Genomic DNA, 27,802 nt, shown 5'->3' with positions numbered 1-27,802 from the left:
TACTTCACGAGGATTCGAAGGTAGTTGTGTTTCACAAGAACGATATTTTCGCCGGCCGCAGTGGTCTAGCGGTTCTAGGCGCTCAGTCCGGAACCGAGGGACTGCTACGGTCGCAGGTTCGAATCCTGCCTCGGGCATGGATGTGTGTGATGTCCTTAGGGTAGTTAGGTTTAAGTAGTTCTAAGTTCTAGGGGACTGATGACCACAGATGTTAAGTCCCATAGTGCTCAGAGCCATTTGAACCATTTGAACGATATTTTCTGAATCCATGTTGGCTGTTTGTCAATAAATCGTTTTCTTCGAGGCACATCGTAATGTTCGAACACAGAATATACTTCAAAATCCTGCTACAAATCGACGTTAGTGGTATGGGTTTGTAATTAAGTGGATAACTTGAATTTGCTTTATTGGGTATTGGTGTAAGCTGTGCAACTTTCTAGTCTTTAGGTATGGATCTTTCGACGAGCGAGCTGTTGAATACGACTACTAAGTATGGAACTCTTCAGGCTTTCCCGGCGAGATCTTGACATGTGGAATAATCGCGTCTACTGCCGGATGTTTGTGTCGCTCTGGCACAATATTTCGGCCACGTAACTCGTTGCCTTCTTCAGGTGCTACCTCGTCTTCGTTGGTGATGGAATTTGGGAAAACTGTGTTCAATGTAACATAGATCGCTGGCTCCTAATGCTCGAAGAGAATTTAAGTACTCAGCAAAATAAACGAAATAAAGGAACTGGCATCTATCGCAGTACAGATATCAAGAGGAAATTTTATGGGTTCTGTTACCAGTAGTCGAACACTAATGAGAAAGCCCTGTGGCGGTAATGCAGAGAGGTACGAGAAATTCTACAGAGTCCAACAGAGCGCAGCGATGTTCGTAGAACGGTCTGACGGTGGTGGTGAAAAGACGGTCGCTTAGCATAACTTAGTGTTATGTGCTTGAAGTGGCTGCCCATAGCAAAACTTATTTCATCCTGCTCAGTAGCCAGTTACATGATGTTTTTCGTAGTTCTCCAGGTAGCCGACTCGGGTGACCGCGGTCACGTGGCGAAGTTACCGTCACTTGCGTGATGGAGCGTACTAAATCAGTGATGGCAATGATCTCTGCCATCGCTGCATTTCCGTTTATCTCCAGCAGTGGTGTAAGATACAGTGGAATTATTCACATTTTGCAACGGAGATTTTTAATGTATAACTCTCAGATAATTACTCCTAATGTAAAAATAATATTAAAAGTAATGCAATAAAGTGTTTATAGCAATGTATATGAATAGACGTTCTGTCACAACATATTGTTTTGGTACAGGGAACTAAACCTTTCTCCGTACCCAAGGTCGCAAAACGCACACTTGCGCAGTCGCGGTAAAGTTGGAGGTACGCTGGTTCGAAACATGGTGAGGAAAAATCTTCATTGCCAGTATATCGACAAGAAGATGAGGAGAAATGATGATGTTAAGCACCTGATCAGCAGTCTTCACCTCAGACCTCTGGATTATATTCCGAACCTCTCTGCAGTGTCTCATGAAGTGAGGACATGTGGCACTTCTGACCATGATTCGTTTGTTGGATGGGGACGTCGAGCTCGGGGCCCCAGACCCCCCCTTGATCCTAATCGAGAGCAGTAGGTTGTGTGCCGGTACTATGTTTCAGCCTCTCCTTTCCCTTAATCCATAACCACAGAAACCCGACACTACACTGCACAAGCAGTCGTTACCGTCATCCACAGGGCACAGATACGCACTTGATACTTCAAAAGATGTCAGAGGAAGCCAACGGTAACCCATCTTAACTATAACCTTGCCTAGAACAGCGATGCAGGTTACTTGCATCCTCTACCCTACACTCAGTCCCCAAGTATGGTACGATAAAGTGGTTATATATTTAACAAAATTTCTTAGGCAAGCAACAAAACTTAAATTAGATACAAAGAAATAAAAACTAGAATGAAATAAGGCCGATATTAAGTCATGAGTTTCAACCATGCGATATTAGAGACATCAAATTATATGTTGAACTGATAAAACAGTATTTGTAATTTCCTTTGACACAATGTGAGATTATGATGGAAAGTTTGTAAGAGAAACAAATAAGAAAATGCATGAAGAAAGCAAAACAGAAAGTTCTGTTGGATGGACGTCATGCTTCACTTTAACTAATTAGAGAGGGAAAATGGCACAAGGATGTTCAAAGCTTTTGTGATCACACAGCACTAAACACAGTTTTTAATTTCAAGTATGAGAACATAATTTCAAATAACTTACGGGTTTGCTGCCGGGTGACGTCGTCGAACACCGCAACACGGAGATTCTGGCTTGCATGTCCAGCTATTGGGATAGTGTTATTAAGGAAGCTGTTGAAATCAGACTATCAAGCAACCTTATTAACAGAGATGGTGGATTTTGTTTAAATACTGCTTGGAATCCGGCTTTGTCTCTCATCAAAAAACAGGACAGAATTAGTGCTACCTCACCTGTTGACTAATAGTAACTATCGATTTTCTGATGTTGGTTATCTTTGGTTGTGTTGACACTTGTTCTGTGTGTGGTGTCTTCCTTGTTTCTCCTCTGTGAACCGAGGTATTAAATTTGCTTGCACATTTCTTTTTCCTTCCATTTGTGCCTTGAGAATTGCAGTGTGTGCTCCTGTCGAAATATCGGCGGTGTTCGACGACGTCACCCGGCAGCAAACCCGTAAGGTATTTGAACATTCGATTCGCCGGGAAAAGTTAAGGTCTCGTATGAGAACATAATTGTCACCATTTAGTACCATATGGTAACCTTCAGCAGAGTTTATTCACAAATTATTGTTGGGAAACTTTTTTGTATCACTCAAAGAATTTGACTTTTCCAAAACCTGCTTATTTCATTTCAGTTTTTGTTGTGTACTTCTTATAAAGTGAACATTTATTTTCCTTTTTCCATTCTTGTTTCGGTCAGATCACAGTACAGACTAATTAACTATGCAATGTTACAGTATATTCACACGTATTTAACTAACTGTCTTTCTGTGTATGGCTTGCTGTCCAAAGCAAGTAACAATTGTTGTTTGTGAGGAAACTATTTATCAGGTGACACAGTCAATTTTGCAACAGTCAAGTGATGTTCTGCAACATCTTCCACTGTAGTGTGGCTCATGCATTAAGCTGTATCATTTTCGGGAATGTTATACAACCTGCAAAGTCTTTAATACTTATTGGGATTTTCTTGTATCATGCAGCACATTTGACTTTCATGTTCACTAAATTATTTAAATCCCAGGATCAAAACATGAAGATATAATTCAATAACAATACATAAATTTAGAAAATTAATTGCTGCTAACTAGTAGGGACATGAAAGACTAATGTTATTACTAATGATAGGTTGCATCTTTGGGAAATTCTTCTTAAATACGGAAATGATGTATGATAAGGAAGTTACATAAAAAACTTGCTTGCCAAATTTTTAGGCTTCAAAACTATGAGAAAAGTATTCCCATGAACATATCACCATGAGCTTGGTTTTATATGATTTTTGTACTGCAAAAAGAAACAGTAATGCAGATTATGAAAAAAAATATGATTTTTAAGAATAAAGAAATGATATTGTACATCTACTAAAATGTCAGAAAGTTTTCTCAAAAATTGCAATGAAATTATATGACACATTTATCCAACATAATGTTTTATTTGATTTAAAGGAGTATGTCATGGGTAAATAACAACCAATAGATGTGTCAATTAGAAAACTTACTTCAAACACAAAGTTAACGAGTCAAATGATAAAATTTAAAGTTCAGTTCTCAAATGTGACTGTGTTTATGGCTTGGAGGTGAAGTGACAGACCTAAGAATGCCGAAGTTTTACTTTCAATTTATGACTTACAAATGGATGCAGTTGTGAGCTTAGCAGTGATTATAACTTACAACTGCAGATCAGTATACTTCTGTATACATTACTTTTGGCCCTTTTATTAAAAAAAACAGTTGAAAAGTACTTAAGTCATGCTTCAGAAGTCCAGAAAGAAAAAATATGAGAGATATGGACAGTCCATAAAGTTTCTTAAAACATTCTGATCCTACTAGTGACTTCAAAAAAATTAATGAACCTATTGAAAATATAAATATGAACCCTTAATACTTTGTATCATGTTATATTATTTTTGGAAAATTTATTAGTAAAAGAAAGGTGCCAGAATTTTGATAACTTTTAAGTGCAGTGACAATATTTGCAGTTAGGCCTCATAGAATACAAATGCAAACAAAAATTTAAAACTCGTTGCTCAACTCCAAGTCAATGTTAACCTTCAGTCATAGAAAGAAATGTACAAATATATTCTTACCCTACAGTTGCTCAGCTTAAAAAGTATTGTGTTTCTCTTTGTTGAGTAACAAGTCTAATAAGCACACCTTGGTAACATTATTATACAGATGTTTATGAGTTGTAATTTCTAGCTATTATTACTTGTAATTATCTGGTATTGATCTAAAAATCAACTGCAACATATTTTTTATTTCAGCTTTCTGTAAATTTTGAATAAGATAGTGTTGTGTGTTCATCAATTACACATATAAATAAATATACATACATATGTGTAATTCGTGCAATTTATGTATAAATTCATGAAATAATGAACTTTCTTCAACACAGCATCATTTTCCAGAAAATTTAAAGAGAATGTACTGTGGTTAACTTTTAAAATAGGAACTTTAAAATGTTATCTACAAGTCTAATGAAAGCAAATTAATATATTTGGCGATCCCAAGACATACACAGGTTTCTAATAAAAGTTTCTTGTTGTCTATTTGATTAAGAATTTTTTTACAAATAATAAAACTTTATTGATAGACCTTCCCTACCCACAATTCTTTTCTTAGCCCCATTTTTCTTCTCTAGCAAAGCAGCCATTTGGTTTGTGTAATCCATTCTAATACACACTTTTATAGATCGATGTCTATTTAATACTTTTTTGGTGTCTGATATTTGTATGTGGATACAGACATGACTTTATTTTGTGATAGATGTGGCCAGCACATTCGTGAACATACTGACAAAATCATGAATATAGTATGATTCTGTTAAATTTGCAAATCTCAGATGTTTGAAATATCCAGTAGACCTACAGCCTCAGAGCAGAGCAGAGATCAGCCACAGCTTATCCACTGCACACGGATTGTTTACATAGTTTAGTTTAGTGCTGTTCTGACTTACTTCTGATTGCAAGTGAACAGTAAGTGGCTACTTAGTTGTTTTTAGTAGTGCTGTTTATTTTTGTTGGAAGAGTTTGCCCATTTTTCGAATATTTGTGTCCAGTGAGTTCAATTTCCTGTGTTACGTTACATTACCTGTGTTTGAGACAATAACTCATTATGTGTGTACGGGTGCAGGGAAATTGGCCACAGCTGGAAGCTCTGTTGGCCACGGTCGACAGGCTTCTGGTTCCTGTTCTTGGCTGGGTGGAACTGGGACATCAGAGGCGAATGCTTTGGCATCTCTGGATCCCATAGCGCCTCCTGGAAACCCTGATACCACTGCGTCTTCCGATTCGCACGACCTGGTTGGTTGACCCTTACCTGAGTGATTGGCAAACAGTGGCAGTGTCGCGAAGCTCTGGTGAAACGACTGTCCCATTACATCTTAAAAACGCGTTTGAGGTATTGCCTGCTGCCGAAAGTACGAATATGTCTGAGCCAGCACAGGACTCCATGCTGTTGGCACTGTGCCCGATATTCCTGAGAGGTCTGGACTAGCACAGACGGTGGCATTGCTTGTCATTGAGAGCTCTATTGTTAAGCAGCTGATGGAGCCCCTCAGCAAATAGCGGACAGGTCGGAAGATGACGCCAGGCTCCACACCGTTTGTCTGCCGGGGGCCCCGTCCGAGATGTGGAGGAATCCTTGCCGGCAGCGAATGAGTGGGTGCACCTGGCTGTCAACTGCGGCTCATGTCAGCATGAATGACGTTCACCACCTGAGCTCAGCGTCCGCCATCGATATGTACAGGCAGCTGGCTGATTTGGTGAAGACAGCTAGCCTCGGCTGCATGGTGTAAGTGAAGCTATCACTTTACAGCATCGCTCCCAGAACCGATCGTGGAGATGAGTGGAAGGTCTAAACCAGACTATCTGCGACTGTGTCGGACGAAAATATTCGACATACGCAACTGGGTGGAGAATTGCAGGTCTACTCTTATTAGATCAGGCTTGCACTATACACAGGAAATGGCTACCAGGGTAGTGGAGTAGGTGTTGCATGCACATGATGGTCTTCTGGGATAGACAAATCTCTCCACAGGCTCGATAAGGTTCCCCTTTGAGTTCAGACAAAGTAGCATTTGTCACAGGAGATCAGAGGAAGAAAATATTAACATAGCGTAGTATTAGCCGCAGGAGCGTCTGTGGAAAAGTTCCGGAACTAATGTCCCTTGTAAATGGTAATAATGCCCACACATTGCTATGGATAGAAAGGTCGCTAAAACCAGAAGTAGATAGCAATGAAATTTTAAATTTCGGATGAAATGTATGTCACAAAGATGGGTTGAACGCGGAATATAGGGGTATTTCGTCCTAAGGGTGGCTAGAAATCCACTTTTCAAATGTGAGTACTTCCTGGAATGCATAACGTCCTGCTATAGTCCGATAGATGGGGGTATTGCTGCGGCAGTGTGTTATTTGCTGATTGTAAACTGACGTACGGTAGAGCTAGGTTATATTTACTCTCGATTGCAGTGTATCTAAAGCTTCTCTACTGGTCTGAAATCACTCTGCGTTTGTGAATGCGTTGAAGTGTGTTTTCACTTGAAGTTGTAAGCGTATTGTCATATCGCTGGCTTCGTTGTGGAGTATCTTTGCGGGCAGCCGCGCCTAGAGAGTCGAGCGCGGGACACGATACTGTTATGTTGTGTAGTGTGTAGCTCTCATGTGAGAAGCATTGTTAGTATTCAGGTTGAAGTGTTGCTACAAGTGCTATAACAGTAAAGTGATTAAATATGGAAGTAATTCAGAGGAAGGTGCGTCAAGATGTAATTAAAAATGAGCAGTGCTGCTGATAATGTATTTGTGTATCCTCTCGTTGCGTGTCGTACCGTACTGTATCAATCATCCGCGCCGTGTTCGGTCTCCCAGAATGAACTGATGTGAATCAGTAGAAATTAGTTACCCTAAAAGAGTGCAGTCAAGTGCCAGTGTCTTCTAGCGAGCGTGAGGACATGCGTTAGATCATCGCGTTTCCGCATTATCAACAATCAGCCGCGCCGCGACGGTTACGCGCACGCTCGTACAAGTGAGAACTGAGAAATTAACTTTACGAACAGTGTTATATCATTACTAGTGACAAGGAGGACTATTACCAGATATCTGTATGTGTGACGAGCGTAAGAACTTTCGTTCGATCATTCGGCTTCCGCATTATCAACAATCACCCGCGTCGTGTCGGTTACGCGTACGCTCGTCCGAATGATCTTTGGACTGTTAATCATCAAGACTGTTTATTGGGATAAACATTTACGATTTATGGTGTAAACAGTGCAACCTGTGGTTTCCATATCGTCTCAGAATATACACTCCTGGAAATTGAAATAAGAACACCGTGAATTCATTGTCCCAGGAAGGGGAAACTTTATTGACACATTCCTGGGGTCAGATACATCACATGATCACACTGACAGAACCACAGGCACATAGACACAGGCAACAGAGCATGCACAATGTCGGCACTAGTACAGTGTATATCCACCTTTCGCAGCAATGCAGGCTGCTATTCCCCCATGGAGACGATCGTAGAGATGCTGGATGTAGTCCTGTGGAACGGCTTGCCACGCCATTTCCACCTGGCGCCTCAGTTGGACCAGCGTTCGTGCTGGACGTGCAGACCGCGTGAGACGACGCTTCATCCAGTCCCAAACATGCTCGATGGGGGACAGATCCGGAGACCTTGCTGGCCAGGGTAGTTGACTTACACCGTCTAGAGCACGTTGGGTGGCACGGGATACATGCGGACGTGCATTGTCCTGTTGGAACAGCAAGTTCCCTTGCCGGTCTAGGAATGGTAGAACGATGGGTTCGATGACGGTTTGGATGTACCGTGCACTATTCAGTGTCCCCTCGACGATCACCAGTGGTGTACGGCCAGTGTAGGAGATCGCTCCCCACACCATGATGCCGGGTGTTGGCCCTGTGTGCCTCGGTCGTATGCAGTCCTGATTGTGGCGCTCACCTGCACGGCGCCAAACACGCATACGACCATCATTGGCACCAAGGCAGAAGCGACTCTCATCGCTGAAGACGACACGTCGCCATTCGTCCCTCCATTCACGCCTGTCGCGACACCACTGGAGGCGGGCTGCACGATGTTGGGGCGTGAACGGAAGACGGCCTAACGCTGTGCGGGACCGTAGCCCAGCTTCATGGAGACGGTTGCGAATGGTCGTCGCCGATACCCCAGGAGCAACAGTGTCCCTAATTTGCTGGGAAGTGGCGGTGCGGTCCCCTACGGCACTGCGTAGGATCCTACGGTCTTGGCGTGCATCCGTGCGTCGCTGCGGTCCGGTCCCAGGTCGACGGGCACGTGCACCTTCCGCCGACCACTGTGGAGACCTCACGCCCCACGTGTTGAGCAATTCGGCGGTACGTCCACCCGGCCTCCCGCATGCCCACTATACGCCCTCGCTCAAAGTCCGTCAACTGCACATACGGTTCACGTCCACGCTGTCGCGGCATGCTACCAGTGTTAAAGACTGCGATGGAGCTCCGTATGCCACGGCAAACTGGCTGACTTTGACGGCGGCGGTGCACAAATGCTGCGCAGCTAGCGCCATTCGACGGCCAACACCGCGGTTCCTGGTGTGTCCGCTGTGCCGTGCGTGTGATCATTGCTTGTACAGCGCTCTCGCAGTGTCCGGAGCAAGTATGGTAGGTCTGACACACCGGTGTCAATGTGTTCTTTTTTCCATTTCCAGGAGTGTAGATGTTCATACCAGGCATAGGACAGTGTTGTGTTCTAACGTTGAGTGGCTCCCCTAAACCCGCTTGCATATTTAGATAGATAATTTCAGGCAAGCCAACAGCAGTGTGGAGCAGAACAGTACGACCGCCGGGGGATTACGAGGTACGTGGTGTAGACAGGGCGCACGGTCATGAAACGAGAAGTCAGTTTAAGGTACCACCCCACCCATTCGTACTCCCGGGTGTGTTACAAAGTGTGGCGAAAAGTAATATGGATTCCAGAGATTCTGGTATGTACTATTATTTATAATTATTTTCATTCATATTATTTCCTACTTTTATGAGTAATCATTCTTTTTTTTTTACAGTTCAGGGTGTTTCCCTGCGTATTTGTTAATGCAGTGAGACAGGAAAGACATCATTCCTGTACAGGAACTTTTAAAAAAATAGCTGCTGAATACAGATGATTGATTTTGTACCATTGTTTTACATTAATAAGTTGTTAGCTATTTAAAAAAATCATCTCCGAAATGAATTCTGAAAGCACTTAGTTTTTAGCCTAGAGTAATAGGGTAGTGGTGACATCAGGGCAATTTTGATATCAAACTGATATGCAAATTAATTAAATTGATCAATTAATCTCCCCAACCACATCCACCTCCATTACCACGCCCACCCCCACCACCAGATGACGTCATATGTTTTTCTCATACTGCATGTGGGCTCCAGCTCCTTCCCTCCTCCCCTCCCCCACTTACCCTATTGGCGAGAATTTCTAGTTTTGGCAGGAATTTCGAATTTTGGCGACAACTTCGAATTTTGGTGCGAATGTCTTTGTTCCAGGGTTGTGCTGACATCCCACCCCACCTCCCATGGTGGGAATTTAAATTGGCTGTGCCCTTTCTGGCACTCAAACGCTGGTCCTTCTGGACGGAAAGCCCATGTGCACCATCCTAACACAATTATACCACCAGAAGTGCTTCAAATTGACGGGAAATTAAAACTGGCAAGGTCCTTTTCAAGTCACGAACCCTGGTTCTACTGGATAGAAACCCCAAGTGCATCTCCCAACACATGGAAACCATCCAGATGCAGGAGAGGAAGGTAAGGTTAGTGTACTTTATTTATTTTGGTCAGGAAAATGAAGTAAAGACAGGTCCTAATTACGTAATTAATCATAAAAATTGGGCCTAATTATGCAGCAATACGCATAGCGCTACGCAAGGACGTCCTAAAATCTCAATATAGCTCAAAAACTGATGATACCATGTAACTGGTGTTATCCTACTCGGAAAAAGTTTCGCAAGATCACTCGAAACTAGTGACAGGCACACTCAGACATCACCCTTCACCTACAAGCTGGTGGGAAAAAGGCAGGGGTGTAAGATACTATCTTTATTCTTTTTGGCTGGAAATATCTTCAGCTGATGAGATGCTGGTGTTGGACAGAGAGGAGTTTAAGAAGTGTATTACCTGGCAACATACAGCTGAGGGCAGTGGGTATCGTTGTTTGACATCAGAATTCGCAACAGACGCCTGCACAAAAACCACCCTGCAGCCCAGGTAATCGAAGCCAATACCGCTACCACAACTGATGGGAAAAATGCATCACAGTTCTAATTACACTTTAAAATTGTCGCGAAAAAACCACCACTTGTAATGAACATGTCATAATGCAATATATGTACTGGGGAAAACCGTCGTCCCAAAAGACTGCAGACGGGGTGGTATTTGAATGTGAGCTGTCTTCTAGAGGCATCTACAAACTACCGAAAATGGAGGCCCTCTTAGCCCCCTCATCGCTCCCCTCCCTCCCTCCTTCCATCCATCCACCTATGGGGAGAACACAGGCTTTTTCAAATGGCCAGCTGCTCCTCCATGTTTTGCGCTCAACGGCACCTCCGCCTTCAACGTAATCGCTAACCGCATTGATGCGACACTTCTTCGCCATCACAATAACATGTATAATCAACTAAACAATAGGAGATAAGAGGACGGCCACCCCAAGTGCAACTTGTTCATCTAAAATATAGCGACACAGCCCCCACACTCCGTCCCCTGGTCAGAGCACTGCTGTGTCCAGCGACCACCCACAGTAGAGATGTAACCCCTTCACCCTCAGCAGCCTGTCATTCTGTGATGGAGAACAATTGTATTTATCGTCAACACAACTCTTTCTTGCTATCTGTTAAAAGTATTTCTCGGAAAGACTGGACCCCTGTGGAACAACAACTGCAGAGAACGTTGCAGATCGCTTTTTCAAATGGCTAGCTGCTCTGCCCAGCGCTTTTCCTGCGGCCCATTGCCACTATTCTATGGTCACTGGCCTCGCCAGGCCTTCTGATATCCTCCGTGGTCACTTGTGGTATGTGGCCTGCCTTGAGGCAACGACACTCGATCAACACGAAAGGGAAATTTCGCAGCACCGACCCGCTTCTCGTTGAAGCGCGGCTGTGTCCAGGGGCCACAGGCAGTGGAGTTGCCCTCCCGAGCCTGCCGTTCTGCGATGGAGAACAATGGTATTTGAGGTCAACGCATCTCCTATAATGAAGCATCTATCAAAAAAGAAAAACACAAATGCAATGATAATAAATGTCCTCTTTCCACGAAAACAGGCACAGTCCATTTTCTTTTAGTTTCCTGACCCAAATCAGTATAGTTTTTATGTTCAACTGGAGGATACCATTCGCATCTCATTATTTTGCGACATCCAGCGAAGTGTACCATCGCTGATTACAGATGATCAGCAGAGACATGTCCACCCCGCATAAAATCAGGAGAAAAAACTTTGACTATTTTGCTGCGAAAATTACCGGTCACTGCGAAAGGTCCTCCTTATTCGAAACCGAGCGGGGTGGCGCAGTGGTTAGACACTGGACTCGCATTCGGGAGGACGACGGTTCAATCCCGCGTCCGGCCATCCTGATTTAGGTTTTCCGTGATTTCCCTAAATCACTCCAGGCTAATGCCGGGATGGTTCCTCTGAAAGGGCACGGCCGACTTCCTTCCCAATCCTTCCCTAATCCGATGAGACCGATGACCACGCTGTCTGGTCTCCTTCCCCAAACCAACCAACCAACCTTATTCGAAACCGTCATCAGACTAAAGAAAAAGCGAGAATTTAAAATCCAAAGAAAAAACATCTATACTAAGCAATTTCTTTCAGCTTGATGAACAAATTACACGGCCTGAGACCGTCTCTCACGATCAGTGTCTGTAAATAAACTGTCATGCACATGTATTACAAACATTTCAGACACGTGAAATAACATTAGAGAATACAATCTTTCATACCATTGGCTCACATGTCGGAATGAACACAATCATTTTACGTTCGAAAACAACAAGCTATAATTCAAGAGGACTTAGCTGTTTTGTACACTATGGCAGATCCCCTTTTCCCACTGCGATGCCATTTTATGCGTTTACGAAACAAATCGTGAGAGTCTTCCTCGTTTTGTGTTGGTGGGAGATTGAAATACGTTGAAAGATATCGCCACAAGGGAAAAAACAAACGCCTATCAAGAATCATTCCACGCTGACCTATCCATCTCTTCGAGCCACCCGGTGGCACGTCATTGTTACCAAATTGACAGGCTAATTAATGAAATTGATCATGAGAGCCACTTCGCATGGCGAGTAGTTCTTTTTCAGCAATCGGATCACACACGCCAGAAAAGTCAAATGGGAATTCATGGACGTAACACGATAATTTTCTTGAGGAACACTATTGAGAAACAACATTTGAAACTGACCAGAGAGCGATTCTACAGCCGACAACACACATTTCACGCAAGGACAGCGCTATTAAAAATATGATCATAACGACTATGTTAGTGTCACCCTGCATAAAAAGCGGTCTTGAGTCTACAGGCACACACGGGTCGCTGATAGCATTATGATTTCTGGTAGAAATTCTGTCTGCGATTTGGAATCAAGTCCATCTATTCAACAACCACACACTTGCACTGGATCCTGTAGGGATGTCTTTTAACGATTACAGCATGGGTGAATCATTTTCGTGCCACTCTCTATCTCGAAATGAGTCACCTTTTTCGAACCTATCTGTTAAGGATCCCATACAGCAAAAACTCCAGTGCTGTTTTTTAGACAGTCCCTCTGCATCTTGCAACTGCTCCTCAGTCTCTACCCCACATTTGCTGCAGTTTCGTCCATGTGATCATCTCAATTTAAGTCAGACCTGAACAGAAGACAGAGAGCGATATATCTAAGACATTCTGCATCCTGTAGAGAAACAGGTCCAGCTGAGTTAATGCAACAGGACCGCGTTTTGACCTGTTGGTGGAAACTGAAACATGTTGTCGTAGCTCAGCCAACCATGTACAGTGCATAAGGCCACATCCAAACGAAGCTTTCTCCTCCAATACAAGGTAGTAGAAAAGATAGTATGAGCAGTTGCGGTGGTGCTTCTTGTTGGGAAAATTAGGAAGACTCGACTTCACACACGGCATGGACGAAGGAATAGGATTTTGCTACTGCATTGCAGTACATCTCCAAACTACCCTCAGGTATTGCAGTCTGATGGAGACCTGTGTCTCTCAATGTGCAATCATGTCTATCATCCAAAAATTCTCTCCCACCTTGCTCTTTTGTACCATCCAACACAGAAAACCCACAAACTATAAAAACTCTGCTAACATCATCCTTTAGAGAACTCGAAAAGATATTACCATGTCCCTGTCTTCTCATATACCTGAAAGAAATACAGTCTGCTTCCCGGCACTGACCATATGTGGCGATCCTATTAAATATACAGGTATTGGTTCATTGGAGTAGGTGGCTCGTGATCGAAGTCGTTTCCACAGACTGGTTTAAAGTTTCATCACCCATACGGTAGGAGCCCCCCCCCCTCCCCCAAGAACCATGGACCTTGCCATTGGTGGGGAGGCTTGCGTGTCTCAGCGATACAGATAGCTGTACCGCAGGTGCAACCACAATGGAGGGGTATATGTTGAGAGGCCAGACAAACGTATGGTTCCTGAAGAGGGGCAGAAGCCTTTTCAGTAGTTGCACGGGCAACAGTCTGGATGATTAACTGATCTGGCCTTGTAACACTAACCAAAACAGCCTTGCTGTGGTGGTACTGCGAACTGCTGAAAGTAAGGGGAAACTACAGCCGTAATTTTTCCCGAGGACATGCAGCTTTACTGTATGCTTAAATGATGATGGCGTCCTCTTGGGTAAAATATTCCGGAGGTAAAATAGTCCCCCATTCGGATCTCCACGTGGGGACTACTCAGGAGGGCGCCGTTATCAGGAGAAAGAAAACTGACGTTCTACAGATCGGAGTGTGGAATGTCAGATCCCTTAATCGAGCAGGTTGGTTAGAAAATTTAAAAAGGGAAGTGGGTAGGTTAAAGTTAGATACAGTGGGAATTAGTGAAGTTCGGTGGCAGGAGGAACGTGACTTTTGGTCAGGTGAATACAGGGTTATAAATACAAAATCAAAAAGGGGTAATGCAGGAGTAGGTTTAATAATGAATAAAAAAATAGGAGTGCGGGTAAGCTACTACAAACAGCATATTGAACGCCTTATTGTGGCCAAAACAGACACTAAGCCCACGCCTACCACAGTAGTACAAGTTTATATGCCAACTAGCTCTGCAAATGAAGAAGAAATTGAAGAAATGTATGATGAAATAAAAGAAACTATTCGGATAGTGAAGGGAGACGAAAATTTAATAGTCATGGGTGACTGGAATTCGGTAGTAGGGAAAAGGAGAGAAGGAAACGTAGTAGGTGAATATGTATTGGGGCTAAGAAATGAAAGAGTACGCCGCCTGGTAGAATTTTGCACACAGCACAACTTAATCATAGCCAACACTTGGTTCGAGAATCATAAAAGAAGGTTGTATACATGGAAGAATCCTGGAGATACTTACAAGTTTCAGATAGATTATATAATGGTAAGACATAGATTTAGAAACCAGGTTTTAAATTGTAAGACATTTGCAGGGGCAGATGTGGACTCTGAAGAAACTGCAAAAAGGTGGGAATTTAAGAAGATGGGACCTGGATGAACTGAAAGAACCAGAGGTTGTACAGAGGTTCAGGGAGAGCATAAGGGAACAATTGACAGGAATGGGGGAAAGAAATACGGAAGAAGAAGAATGGGTAGCTTTGAGAGATGAATTAGTGAAGGCAGCAGAAGATCAAGTAGGTAAAAAGACGAGGAATAGTAGAAATCCTTGGGTAACAGAAGAAATATTGAATTTAATTTATGAAAGGAGAAAATATAAAAATGCAGTAAATGAAGCAGGCAATAAGGAATATAAACGTCTCAAAAATGAGATCGACAGGGAGTGCAAAATGGCTAAGCAGGGATGGCTAGAGGACATATGTAAGGATGTAGAGGCTTATCTCACCTAGGGGTAAGATAAATACTACCTACAGGAAAATTAAAGAGACCTTTGGAGAAAAGAGAACCACTTGTATGAATATCAAGCGCTCAGATGGAAACCCAGTTCTAAGCAAAGAAGAGAAAGCAGGAACGTGGGAGGAGGGGAGGAGTATATAGTGGGTCTATACAAGGGCGATGTACTTGAGGACAATATTATGGAAATGGAAGAGGATGAAGATGAAATGTGAGATACGATACTGCGTGAAGAATTTGGCAGAGCACTGAGAGACCTGAGTGAAAACAAGGCCCCGGGAGTAGACAACATTCCATTACAACAACTGACGGCCTTGGGAGAGCCAGTCCTGACAAAACTCTACCATCTGCTTAGCAAGATGTATGAGACAGGCGAAATAACCTCAGACTCCAAGAAGAATATAATAATTCCAGCCCCAAAGAAAGCAGGTGCTGACAGATGTGAAAATTACCGAACTATCAGTTTAATAAGTCACAGCTGCAAAATACTAACGCGAATTCTTTACAGACGCATGGAAAAACTGGTAGAAACCGACCTCGAGGAAGATCAGTTTGGATTCCGTAGAAATATTGGAACACGTGAGGCAATACTGACCTTACGACTTATCTTAGAAGCTAGATTAAGGAAAGAGACTTAGAGAAAGCTTTTGACAATGTTGACTGGAATACTCTCTTTCAAATTCTGAAGGTGGCACGGGTAAAATACAGGGAGCGAAAGGTTATTTACAATTTGTACAGAAACCAGATGGCAGTTATAAGAGTCGAGGAACATGAAAGGGAAGCAATGGTTGGGAAGGGAGTGAGACAGGGTTGTAGCCTCTCCCTGATGTTATTCAATCTGTATATTGAGCAAGCAGTGAAGGAAAGAAAAGAAAAATTCGGAGTAGGTATTAAAATCCATGGAGAAGAAATAAAAACTTTGAGATTCACCGATGACATTGTAATTCTGTCAGAGACAGCAAAGGACTTGGAAGCGCAGTTGAACGGATTGGATAGTGTCTTGAAAGGAGGATATAAGATGAACATCAACAAAAGCAAAACGAAGATAATGGAATGTAGTCGAATTAAGACGGGTGAAGCTGAGGGAATTAGATTAGGAAATGAGACACTTAAAGTAGTAAAGGAGTTTAGCTATTTGGGGAGCAAAATAACTGATCATGGTCGAAGTAGAGAGGATATAAAATGTAGACTGGCAATAGCAAGGAAAGCGTTTTTGAAGAAGAGAAATTTGTTAACATTGAGTATAGATTTAAGTGTCAGGAAGTCGTTTCTGAAAGTATTTGTATGGAGTGTAGCCATGTATGGAAGTGAAACGTTGACAATAAATAGTTTAGACAAGAAGAGAATAGAAGCTTTCGAAATGTGGTGCTACAGAAGAATGCTGAAAAGTAGATGGGTAGATCATATAACTAACGAGGAGGTACTGAATGGGATTGGGGAGAAGAGAAATTTGTGGTACAATTTGACTAGAGGAAGGGATCGGTTGGTAGGACATGTTCTGCGGCATCAAGGGATCACCAATTTAGTATTGGAGGGCAGCGTGGAGAGTAAAAATCGTAGAGGGAGACCAAGAGATGAATACACTAAACAGATACAGAAGGATGTAGGTTGCAGTAGGTGGTGGGAAATGAAGAAGCTTGCACAGTGTAGAGTAGCATGGAGAGCTGCATCAAACCAGTCTCAGGACTGAAGACCACAACAACAACACTGTAGGAGGACCGTATCCAACAGACTATCAGTCACACAAGAGGGTTCCTGTATTGTTCCTTCATAAGCAGTTTAATAGATTAGTTTTTTTGTTGTAACACACCCAATCAGTGTACACCGCCATACACATTTTTTTCTACCATGACTTAGAGATCCGTGTCAGCTGCTGGTAACGTTTCGATCCTCTGGCTCTCACAGAAAGCTGAACATCGCATGGCATAAACTATAAGCTACCACAACACAGGCTGGTAGAAATAAAACACAGAGGCAATGTTTCTCATTGACAAAAATGTGAAAGACATCAGAACATACGGAAACTGGAAGAGTTTGTGTTATTGTATGGCACTTACTCAAGGTGATGACCTGTATAGCTAGTCTCATCTTCCCCACTGACTGTGTAGTGGATGTCTCGGTATTCAACTTCAAAAAGCATTGTTCCTTCATTTTGCAATCATGTACATGATTACCGTTCCACTGTCGATCATCGCCTGAGGGCGCTGTTCACAACATTGCCAAGGTTCTACAAATACAAAGAAGTATTGTTGTCTTATTGGTGGAAAGAAATTTAAAAAAAATAAAAAAATGTGGAGGGAATCGCAGCATAGGGAAATAGGACGAGTCTGCAGCATTGAGCAACGCTTCCATACAACATCTAATCCCCTGCTCCACAGCAACAAATAGCAGATATCCAGTGTTCCTCCAAGGTTCCCTCCATCTCAACAGAGTGGTGTCAATCAGCATGTGGTAATCAGCAGCGTCCTCAGTGGACAGTTGGGATGGGACAATGCACTGTAATGCACACCACAGTTGATAGCGAGAACAATTTTAGCAATTTCGCCTGTTGTTCTGTAATTTCAACGCCAGTCAGTGACATGGTAGAATGCTTCCCAACTTCTACATCATCTCTGGATCAACTCTACACTACTTAGCAAGTACCATATACTAGATTTTGAATGAAGCTAGATAACTGTGCAGTACATCCAGTCGACCTCATACACCAAAACATACCAGACAGCATCCTATACCGATGCAAAAAGTTTGTCTACATATTTCCAGCACATCCGACATAGTGCAGAATTTACGACTGCGACTGGCCATCTTTCCCTGTGTGAATGGGCGCCACAGAGTATTGTGGCATTTCTAGGGTAAAGTCAGAGATTGACAGCTCCCTCCCGCATTGTCTTTGACCAATCCTTCCTGCAACACTAATCTTACCCATGGCACCCATCCAGAGCACAAGATCTCCCCAGGTGCGTGCGTGTCGAAGAGGGATGCTCCTCATATCGATGTATAGTAGACATGAAAGTGTTACGTAGTGCAACAGATGGTTTATACATAATGGAGGTCCATACATATGGAGTTTGAAACATTTCACGTAACTCAACCGTACAGTCAATTCTGAAGCATTATTCCACTGTCCGGAGTCAGTACCAGGTAGGTACCATCATGAGAGAAATGATCATAGAGCATAAACGCACACTCCGATGATTACACGGTTCTGCACCTAAAAATGCTATACTGTTAAAGCACATGGTTCCCGAAGTATTAGTTGTGCGGAATGCAACGTTCTTAATATTCTAATGGAGGATATATTCGACCAACATCGGACATGCAACCACCCCGCAAGTCACTACAGTGACAAAATTTTAAAATGATAACTACTTCCTTCTACACTATTCTGGTATCCTAGGAAGGCATCGTCAGTGTGAATCCACAGCTCGAGCTGTTTATAAACCAACTAGAATGAAGTCTGGAGACTGTTGTTCTGTCTCTTAAGAAATTAATGGATTTTATGCGTCTTTTAAGTCTGGAACGTACGTACTCTCAATCACTCTTCCCATGTCAGTCGTGCATATCATTAGTAATAGTAGTAGTATCGGTTCTGATGGATGCAGCTCTGTCTTCCTCGGAAACAGGGCGAAGACAAACTCACCTGAATATTTTCGATAGCTGATACATTGAGATACCACACACTCACACACTGCTACAGGAAAATGCACATGAAGAAGCAGCAACCTCTTATGAGTGAGTAAGCACCACAATCAATAGACAAAGGAGATGTGACTCTTATTGCTGTTTACAGTAGCATCACCGCAGCTCTGGTAGCATTCCTCATGCACAAAGAAGTACTTGTCTCATGTTAGATAGCTTTGATCATGTGTAGGACAATATAGAAATTTCATCCTAACACCACATTTCTCGAATACACCCCCCTCCACTCTCCTACAGAAATCACTAGGGAATGGTTTAAGTATGATAAACGCAATGATTCTTCTCTTTCATGCTTAAAGAATAACGTTATTTGTGAGAACTGCCGGAATTCGGAAATATGTACGACTACATGTGTGAGAATGCAGTTATGGATCAGGATGCATATGCCTTAGCTGGTTTAATATGACGCCACTGTGTAATAAGTTAGTCGCCTTTGTTGGAGTGTGTGTTACGAAAACCCACGTAGTTTACAGGGGAGGGGGAGAGGGAGGGCTAAAAGTGAATGCAGCCAGAGCATGAATTTAAGCTTTCCTCGGTTTTGAGTGACCGGGTAGTCCCCAACCCTCCTCAATTCCCCGCATTTCGTGGTACTTTTTCTCTAATTCTATGTATTCTCACTCAATTTAAGTAATTTTTCAAGTTTTTTTCGCAGTTTTGCATATTTCGTCGTATTTCCCTCAATTTTACGTATTTCCCGTCGATTAGTTGTAATTGCTCCAGGTTTTCGTCGATTTTTATGGATTTTATGTCTTTTTCGTATCTACAGGGTGGCGCACGAATGTGTTACCATTTTGTTTTTGAATATAAACTTTATTGTCAATACTATCTGAAAGGAACATATACTACAATGAAGAGCCGTCCATGGAGATTTGTTCTAACTCAGTACATGCTCAATATGTCCACCATTTCGTTTCCTAACTTCCTTCAAACGAACACTGAAGTTAGTGATTACCCTACGGCACATGTCTTCCGTAATTTCACTGCAAGCTTGAAGAATAAGTCTTCTCAGCTCCATTAAATCACGTGGACGTTTCGCGAAAAATTTTTCCTTTTGGTACCCCCAAACAAAAAAGTCACATGGATTGAGGTCTGGACTATTGGGAAGCCAATTTTGTCCGTCATTGAAGCGAACTGAAAACCTGAGTGAAATGATGCACATGTCGAAATGCTCGTGTAAAAACTCCAACACAGTGTTTGCAGCATGTGGCCTTACTCCATCTTGCATGAACCACTGCGTGTTGAAGGGCAAGGCAGTAGCAAGAAGCTGTCGAATAAAACTATTGCGAAGCATGCTCAAATAACGCTCGCTGTTCACAGTTATGTTGTGTCGGTAGCTGGGCCGACACCGTGAAGTTGAGATGGCTGAAAAGGCAAGCTAGACTAACGCAGACGGGCGTGATGTACTGGAACAGGATACGTAATTAATGTTAGGAAGAAAAGTACGGAGCAGGATTAATACTTATCTTTAATATCATTGTGGTACATCGATCTTGACGATACACAGGAGACTTTAAGTTCAATCACTGTATGGCTAATGCGCCTTGCTAGTTCGTAGCCATTAACTTAGCTGATGGCTATTCTGTCTCTCGGCTAATGAGAGAGAAAGGCTTCGTACAACTGGGCGGTAGCTAGGTTCTCGTACAACTGGGCGGTAGCTAGGTTCTCGTACAACTGCTTTGGTGGTGGCGCTAGGTCTGCGATTACACAGTGGCGACACGCGGGTCCGACATGTACTAAATGGACCGCGGCCGATTTAAGCTACCACCTAGCAAGTGTGGTGTCTGGCGGTGACACCACAAGTTTCTTCCAAGAAAAAGGGTCCAATAAGTCCGTGAATGGAAATTGCTGCCCACACTGTAATCCTCGGAGCATAATGTTGTCGTTCATGAAGCACTTGTGGGTTTTCAGTGGCCTAAAAGCGTTCATTTTGTTCGTTAACCACACCGTCTAAATGAAAATGTGCCTTGTCTGAAAACCAAACGTTGTTGAGAGTTTCTTCCCTATGCTCCTCCCACTGAGCAAACAGTAGTCTCTGCTGCTTGTGTTCTTCAGTGAGCTTCTGTGCATGGGTCATCTTGTATGGGCACATATGGAGTTTCTAGAATTATGTGCCTACAATTGTGCAGTATTTTCTAAGCAATTTAAACACTGAAGAGAAATCCATAAGAGTTTGAGGAGGTGGAGATCTCTTCTGAACAGCACGTTGCAAGGCATCCCACACATTCTCAATAATGTTGATATCTGGTGGATTTAGTGGTCAGAAGAAGTATTTAAACTCAGAAGAGTGTTCCTGGAGTTACTCTGTAGCAATCCTGGACGTGTGGGGTGTCGCAGTGTCCTGCTAGAATTGCCCAAGGCCATTGGAATGAGCAATAGACATGAATGGATGCAGGTAGTCAGACAGGATGCTTACGTACGTGTCACCTGTCAGACGCGTATCTAGATGTATCAGGGGTCCCATATCACTCCAACTGCACACCCCTTACACCACTACAGAGCCTCCACCAGCCTGAATAGTCCCTTGCTGAGATGCAGGGTCCATGGGTTCATGAGGCTGTCTCCATACCCATAACGTCCATCTGCTTCATACAATATGTAGCGAGACTCGTCTGACCAAGCAACATGTTTCCAGTCATCAACAGTCCAAGGTCGGTGTTGACGGGCCCAGGTGAGGCGTAAAGCTTTGTGTCGTGTAATCATAAAGGGTACACGAGTGGGCCATTGGCTCCTAAAGCCTATATCAATGATGTTTCGTTGAATGGTTCGCACGCTGACACTTGTTGATGGCCCAGCATTAAAATCTGCAGTCATTTGTGGAAGGGTTGCATTTCTGTCTCGTTGATAACCTGCCATTGTAGCAGCAGTAACCGATCTAACAACTGCGCCAGATACTTGTTGTCTAATACTGGCGTTGCCGACCGCAGCGCCATATTCTGCCTAGTTACATATCTCTGTATTTGAAAAAGCATGCCTATACCAGTTTCTCTGGCGCTTCAGTTTAGCTGTGGCTTCACAAAAGTCCGATAGCCAAATCGCTTCTACATCGCAAGAGGTGGCATCCCATCATCATCAGCTGCGCGCGCTGCAACAGACCCAGTTGGTGTCTCATATTCTGTGTGTAATTTGTCCTTTATCTAATACTGATTTCCGGTTAATTCTTTTATTTATATGAATGCGCATTCATACAATTGATTCCCCTAGATGGACAATGAATCCGCCTTCTTCAGTGCGGACGCACAAGTATGTCCGAGCTCCTATGGGAATCTCAGAGTAGTGAGCTGGAGAAAGTGGAGAGGGACTTCTTATAAGTGGTGCTCAGTGAGAATGTGTGACGGCCGGGAGGCGTGCGGATGGCGCAGTGGATAACACACCTGTGTAACAAACAGGAGATCTCGGTTTCGAATGTCAGTCTGGTACACATTTTCACTCGTCGTCGCTGATTCTGCGTAATGTCCCGATGCTGCTGATATCTTTAATCCCTATCTTTTCCTTTCTCCCCCCCCCCCCTCCACCTTCAATTTACCTCCCCCCCCCCCCCCCACCTCCACCTTCAGTTTACATATAATGTTTTTATAATTATTTCTTTTTGTTACTTTCAATTAAAATCGAACCTCTTGGTATTAAGCATCACACGGTCCTCTAGATTCACAACTGTGTCTATGTTAACTTTTATTACTATGTCTTTCTATGAATGTGCACATACCAGTGCACCTCTTTCTGTTCCTTCTGTTCATTTCTGTCAAGCCAGTGCGAGTACACGTATACTTTAGATACGGTTTGACATTGAATGGGCAAGTCAAGGCAGTCCAGTTGGACATACAAGCATTTTATTTCGTTGTCGATGAGTTACGTGATGTAACGATGGCCATTTTATATTGTATGGTCGGCTAAGTTTTTATCAACCAACGTATATTCTTCACATCTACAGCTACATCCACGTGGCTGCTCTGAAAATCACACTTAAGTGCCTGGCAGAGGGTTCACGGAAACGTCTTCAAACTAATTCTCTGTTATTCCACTCTCGAAAAGCGCTCAGAAAAAACTAACACGTATATCTTTCCGTGCGAGCTCTGATTTCCCTCATTTTATTATGATGATCTTTCGTCCCCACGTTTGTCAGGTTTAACAAAACATTTTCACATTCGGAGGAGAAAGTTTGAAATTACGTGAGAAGGTCCCACCACAACGAAAAACGCCTTTGTTTTAATTATTTCCACTCCAAATTCTGTATAATGTTGGTGACTTCCTCTCCCCTATTTCTGATAGTACAAAACGTGCTGCCCTTCTATTAACTTTCTCGATGTACTCCGTTAATCCAATCTGCTAAGGATCTCACACCATGCAGCAGCATTCCAAAAGAGGACGGACAAGCGTAGTACGATGTTAGAGGGACATTCAATAAGTAATGCAACACATTTTCTTCTCGGCCAATTTCGATTGAAAAACATCGTAATTTTTTTGGGCCGACGTGTAATATTGCTGTTTCAGCCCTTATAATTCCATGAAGTTCCGTTTGATGGCGGCGCTATACGTAGCCTTGAAAATGGGTCTGCAACGGAGGTGAGTTCCAAACAAAGAGCTGTCACTGAGTTTCTTTTGGCGGAAAGCCAAAGCATCACACATATTCACTAGCGCTTGCAGACTGTCTACGCTGACCTGGCAGTGAACAAAAACAAGGTGAGTCGTTGGGTGAGGCATCTGTCATCAGCGCAACAAGGTCTCACAAACCTGTCCCACCTCCCGCCTGCTGGGCAGCCGCACACAGATGTGATTCCTGCGATGTCTGAACGTGCGGACACTCTCTTTCGATGTGATCGACTGATCACAACTGAACGTCTTTGTTGGTAGTGCCGACACACTCGTCCACCAGTTAGGGTACTCAAAGGTGTGCGCCCACTGTGTTTCACGCCGCCTAACAGAAGACCATAAAGAGGAACGAAGGACCAGCTGTACGGAATTGCTCTCGCGTTATGTCGCTGACCGTGACAATTTTTGGACGAGCATTGTCACGGGCGATGAAACATGGGTTCAGCACTTCAAACCGGAAACAAAAGAGCAATCCATGGAGTGTCGCCACACCACCTCTCCTCTGAAGAAAAAGTTCAAAGCTGCATCCTCATCTGGTAAAATGATGGCGACGGTTTTCTGGAACTCTGGAGAGGTTATTTCGTCTGATGTCCTCCCTCACAGAGTAACGATCACTCTGCAGGATAGTATATTGCGCTACACTACGAAAACTGAAGAAACGACTTCAGTGTATTCGTCACCACAAAAATGCAAACGAATTTCTCCTTCTGCATGACAACATAATTCCTCACGCAAGTCTGCGCTCACAAGAGGAGCTCACAAGACTTAATTGTATTGTTTTTCTCATCCACCCTACAGCACGGTTCTCGCACATTCCAATTTCGATCTCTTTGGCCCAATGAAGGATGTACTCAACGGGAAGCAGTACCTGGATGATGGGCAGTTTATAGATGCAGAAATTGGTTGGCTCCGACGTCGAGCATTAGAGTGGTACCACGCTGGGGGACAGGCCCACCCAGAAACGTGGAGTAAGGGCGTCGCACTGCACAGAGGTTATATTGAAAAATAATGTTTTCTACCAAGGCGCTTTCACAAGAAACGCCTCTCGTATATACCGCCCCATTTTACTAGAGTCTACGTTTCACCTTCGTATGGTGCCTTTTGTGCCCTACAACCTGCACAAAGATTGATCTCCTGCAAGCCACTCCAAGCGCCTCGGAGGTTGCAAAGTACTGGGCACATGTAATATAAATACAATTTGTGTATATATATTTACGTATTTATTGATGTGTATGGATACTGTAAGTCTGTATGTTTCTGATTCGAGGATATATATACCTTCGTATTTTTTGCTTTCTTCAAACAATTTTATCTTAAATATTATGTTGTAAAGAGATTTTTCTTAGGTAATTTTGTGTATTTTGATTGTTTACAGGTCTGAGGATGGTGTTCGCTTATAACCGAAACTAGCTCATGGTCATATTTTGTCTTACGTAAATGCGATCTAGGCATTAATAGATAAGTGAAAATTTTTTTTTGAAATTTTAACAAACTACATGAAGATGGATTTCTCCATTCCTAGTAATTCCAGACATTACTAAATATTAGTATGGCTCCTTGGAAAAGGAAACAGATGATTTCCGTTGCTATTATTTCCCAATCTAAGCTTCTGTCCATTTCTACTGACATTACCAGCGACAGGACGCTCTGCCTTATTGTTTCTTCTTCCCTGTAAAACTGTTCGATAGGAAAATTTTAGTAGGTGTCTTACAGGTTACAGTTTGAAATTTTCAATATATGACTGTTTTCTATAGTGGCAACAATAATGATGGCTCATAATGTGGTCTATCTTGTTCTACTCATCAGAGGTAGGTAATACTTAGTTTTCATAGTGACCATCATGAATGTCAGAAATATGTAGAGTGTAATATTATGAATAATAGTAATACTTTATTATCAACACCTAAAACCAATATTTATTTTCCGTCCTGTATGGCACTACTAATAAAGAACTCTTTTCCGTCTATTTCAAGAGCAGAATTTACGTGTGGAAATAATATGGATTTTAATAACGACATATATGCATAGCAAGAGCTGATTACATAATGGTCACAAAGGAAATTATCTTTAAACATATGATCCTGATTAACATATTTTGCAAGATGTATCAGACAAAACATAAAAGAACTATTGATGTACAAATACAATAGAATACAAAGCATAACCATTTTGTGTAAACATTGTATAATATTCTGCAATAGCAAACAATGTGAAAAATGACTTCCATTAACTCCTCCCGATGACTAGCATTTGTAGCAAGTTTTTGGTAATTTGTATATAGTCCCATTTATAGGAAGTGCTCATATATATGCCACATTCCGCAAGAGCATGATTATGTCTGTGAGAGAGTCACGTAACATAAGCACTTCTTATAAAGAACGATTCGTGGTACACCAATATAGCGACTGTGGAAGACAAGTTTCTTTCTTCAGGGTCTGCTCCATGGCATTCTTATTAGTTGGTTTTTAAGGATTACTGCTATCATTAGTGTTATTAAATGTTCCTTGACTGTACAAGTAAAAACAGGATTTCCAACCAGAATGACTGTACACAGCAATGTTCACATACAGAGTTTTTTCTTTTACCATTTTCTCTTCAAAAAGTGGCAGATGACTGTATTATTACTCTCCTCTGTGCATCCGATAATAACATTCCAAAAAAATCAAATTTACTATACAATGGATGGTGGCTTGGACGTTTTGAATCAATTGTGTCATATGTATTCATGTATCATTAAGAGGCTATTTTACAACAGTTTGGGTATTACTAGAATAAATTATTGTGTTGAATAGATCACAACATACACAAATGGAACAAATACAAGACACAACATACATAAGTAAATAAAGTAAATCAATATATATCAGTAAAAAAATTAAGCTTTAGTAGGCAACTAAGGACAGTGCCTCTAATGGTTACTATAATATAGAAGATTTCTCGCTTGAGAACGTGTGACTCCCCACATGAAGTTGCATCTACGAAGTCCTACTTGGCAGTCTTCACTCTAAGGATTAATTAAATTGGTGTAGCGTCAGAAGCACTATCTAGTAGCGTACCTTCATCTATTAGTTGCTGATCCTGCAGCCAAAATAATAACACTTCATATAAAATTCGTATGTCTTGAAGACCCAACACAAACTACAAAATATCCTCTGCTCACTCACCAAACAAATATATGTTGCATGTGATCATTTACTAAAATTACAATTAAAGCATGAGCGAAACATAATGGTTTCTTATTGTGGTTCTCTCACATCCTTGTGTAGTACTGACTACCGTTTCTTTTATGTATGCCAATAGCGTAAAGGACATGGAAGGATATTACATGGAATTCACCTGCTGTGCCAGAGGAATTCTGTGTCAAGTGACACTCTCAGTAACAGGGGTTTGTCTGAGTAGCTGGAATGTGTCATAACTGTAGCTTCAAAAAGCAAACTGGATATTCAGTGACAGTTGTTGCCATCTCCGGGACGTTGCAGGGAAATCTCACCCTTATTTGTCACGCTACCACAGTGGAGAATCTGCCACAACAATGCGACTGCTACTGCAGAATGTCCACCAGTTGGTGGTAGTTGCACTGCACAGCGAGCTCCAGCGGCGTCCTTCCACGATGGTCCCGGGTGCCCTTTTTCGAACGCGCCCGCAACAGCGCCTCGGCAGCCTCTGTGTGGCCTGCCAACACCGCCCTGTGCAGCGGCGTCATCCCGTCCACATTCCTCGCGTTAACGTCGGCCGAGGCGGCCACCAGCTGACGCACCACGGCTGCGTGCCCCTTGCTGGCGGCCAGGTGCAGTGGCGTCAGCTGCAGCTTAGTCTTGGCATCCACCGCCGCCCCGGCCTTCAGTAGGCACCTCACAGCGCCCTTGTGGCCCCTCCAGGCCGCCCAGTGCAGAGCGGTAGCCCCGTCCTCATCCTGCGCACTAACTCCAGCCCCGCCGTCCAGCAGCGCCTGTAGCTCCCTCGTGGTGCCACTCTTCGCCCCTTCGAGCACCCTCTTCTGCATTTCTGTTGCCTCTTCTCCATGTGTTAATCTGCAAAGAGCAGTGAAATCCTGACATTTTTACAGGCACGTCGTGATGTAGAAATCGCAAAAAAATAAAAAATAAAACCGTCAATGCCATATGGCATTCCTACTTAGAAAATCGCATAGGTTGTGAAACAGGGCAGTACATTGTCGCCTCTCTTTCATTTTGGTCTTGGATGA

General features: G+C 42.9%; 2 protein-coding genes across 2 annotated transcripts in view; one reads left to right on the top strand and one right to left on the bottom strand.

The window, feature by feature from the left end:
• The window catches only part of LOC126483713 (uncharacterized), a 121,508-nt gene extending 96,447 nt beyond the window's left edge, over positions 1–25,061 (top strand). Inside the window, exons 2-3 of the mRNA XM_050106808.1 lie at positions 9,762–10,022; positions 24,974–25,061. Of these exons, the coding sequence (XP_049962765.1) occupies positions 9,762–10,022; positions 24,974–24,998 (286 nt within the window). The 3' untranslated portion in view covers positions 24,999–25,061. The remainder of the gene's footprint in view (positions 1–9,761; positions 10,023–24,973) is intronic.
• A 2,078-nt stretch (positions 25,062–27,139) lies between these two features.
• LOC126484737 (GA-binding protein subunit beta-1-like) lies at positions 27,140–27,601 on the bottom strand. The gene has a single exon (XM_050108331.1). It carries the CDS (start codon positions 27,599–27,601, stop codon positions 27,140–27,142), a length of 462 nt encoding a protein of 153 aa, XP_049964288.1.
• Positions 27,602–27,802: the final 201 nt, after the last annotated feature.

Source organism: Schistocerca serialis, chromosome 6 (assembly GCF_023864345.2).
Source record: "Schistocerca serialis cubense isolate TAMUIC-IGC-003099 chromosome 6, iqSchSeri2.2, whole genome shotgun sequence".
Lineage (NCBI taxonomy): Eukaryota > Metazoa > Arthropoda > Insecta > Orthoptera > Acrididae > Schistocerca > Schistocerca serialis.
The sequence above is the reverse complement of the archived record's forward strand: the minus strand, read 5'-3'. Positions and strand labels throughout refer to the sequence as shown.

Excerpts from the sequence above, each read along its gene's own strand:
- LOC126484737 (XM_050108331.1), bottom strand. The coding sequence starts at position 27,601 with ATGCAGAAGAGGGTGCTCGAAGGGGCGAAGAGTGGCACCACGAGGGAG.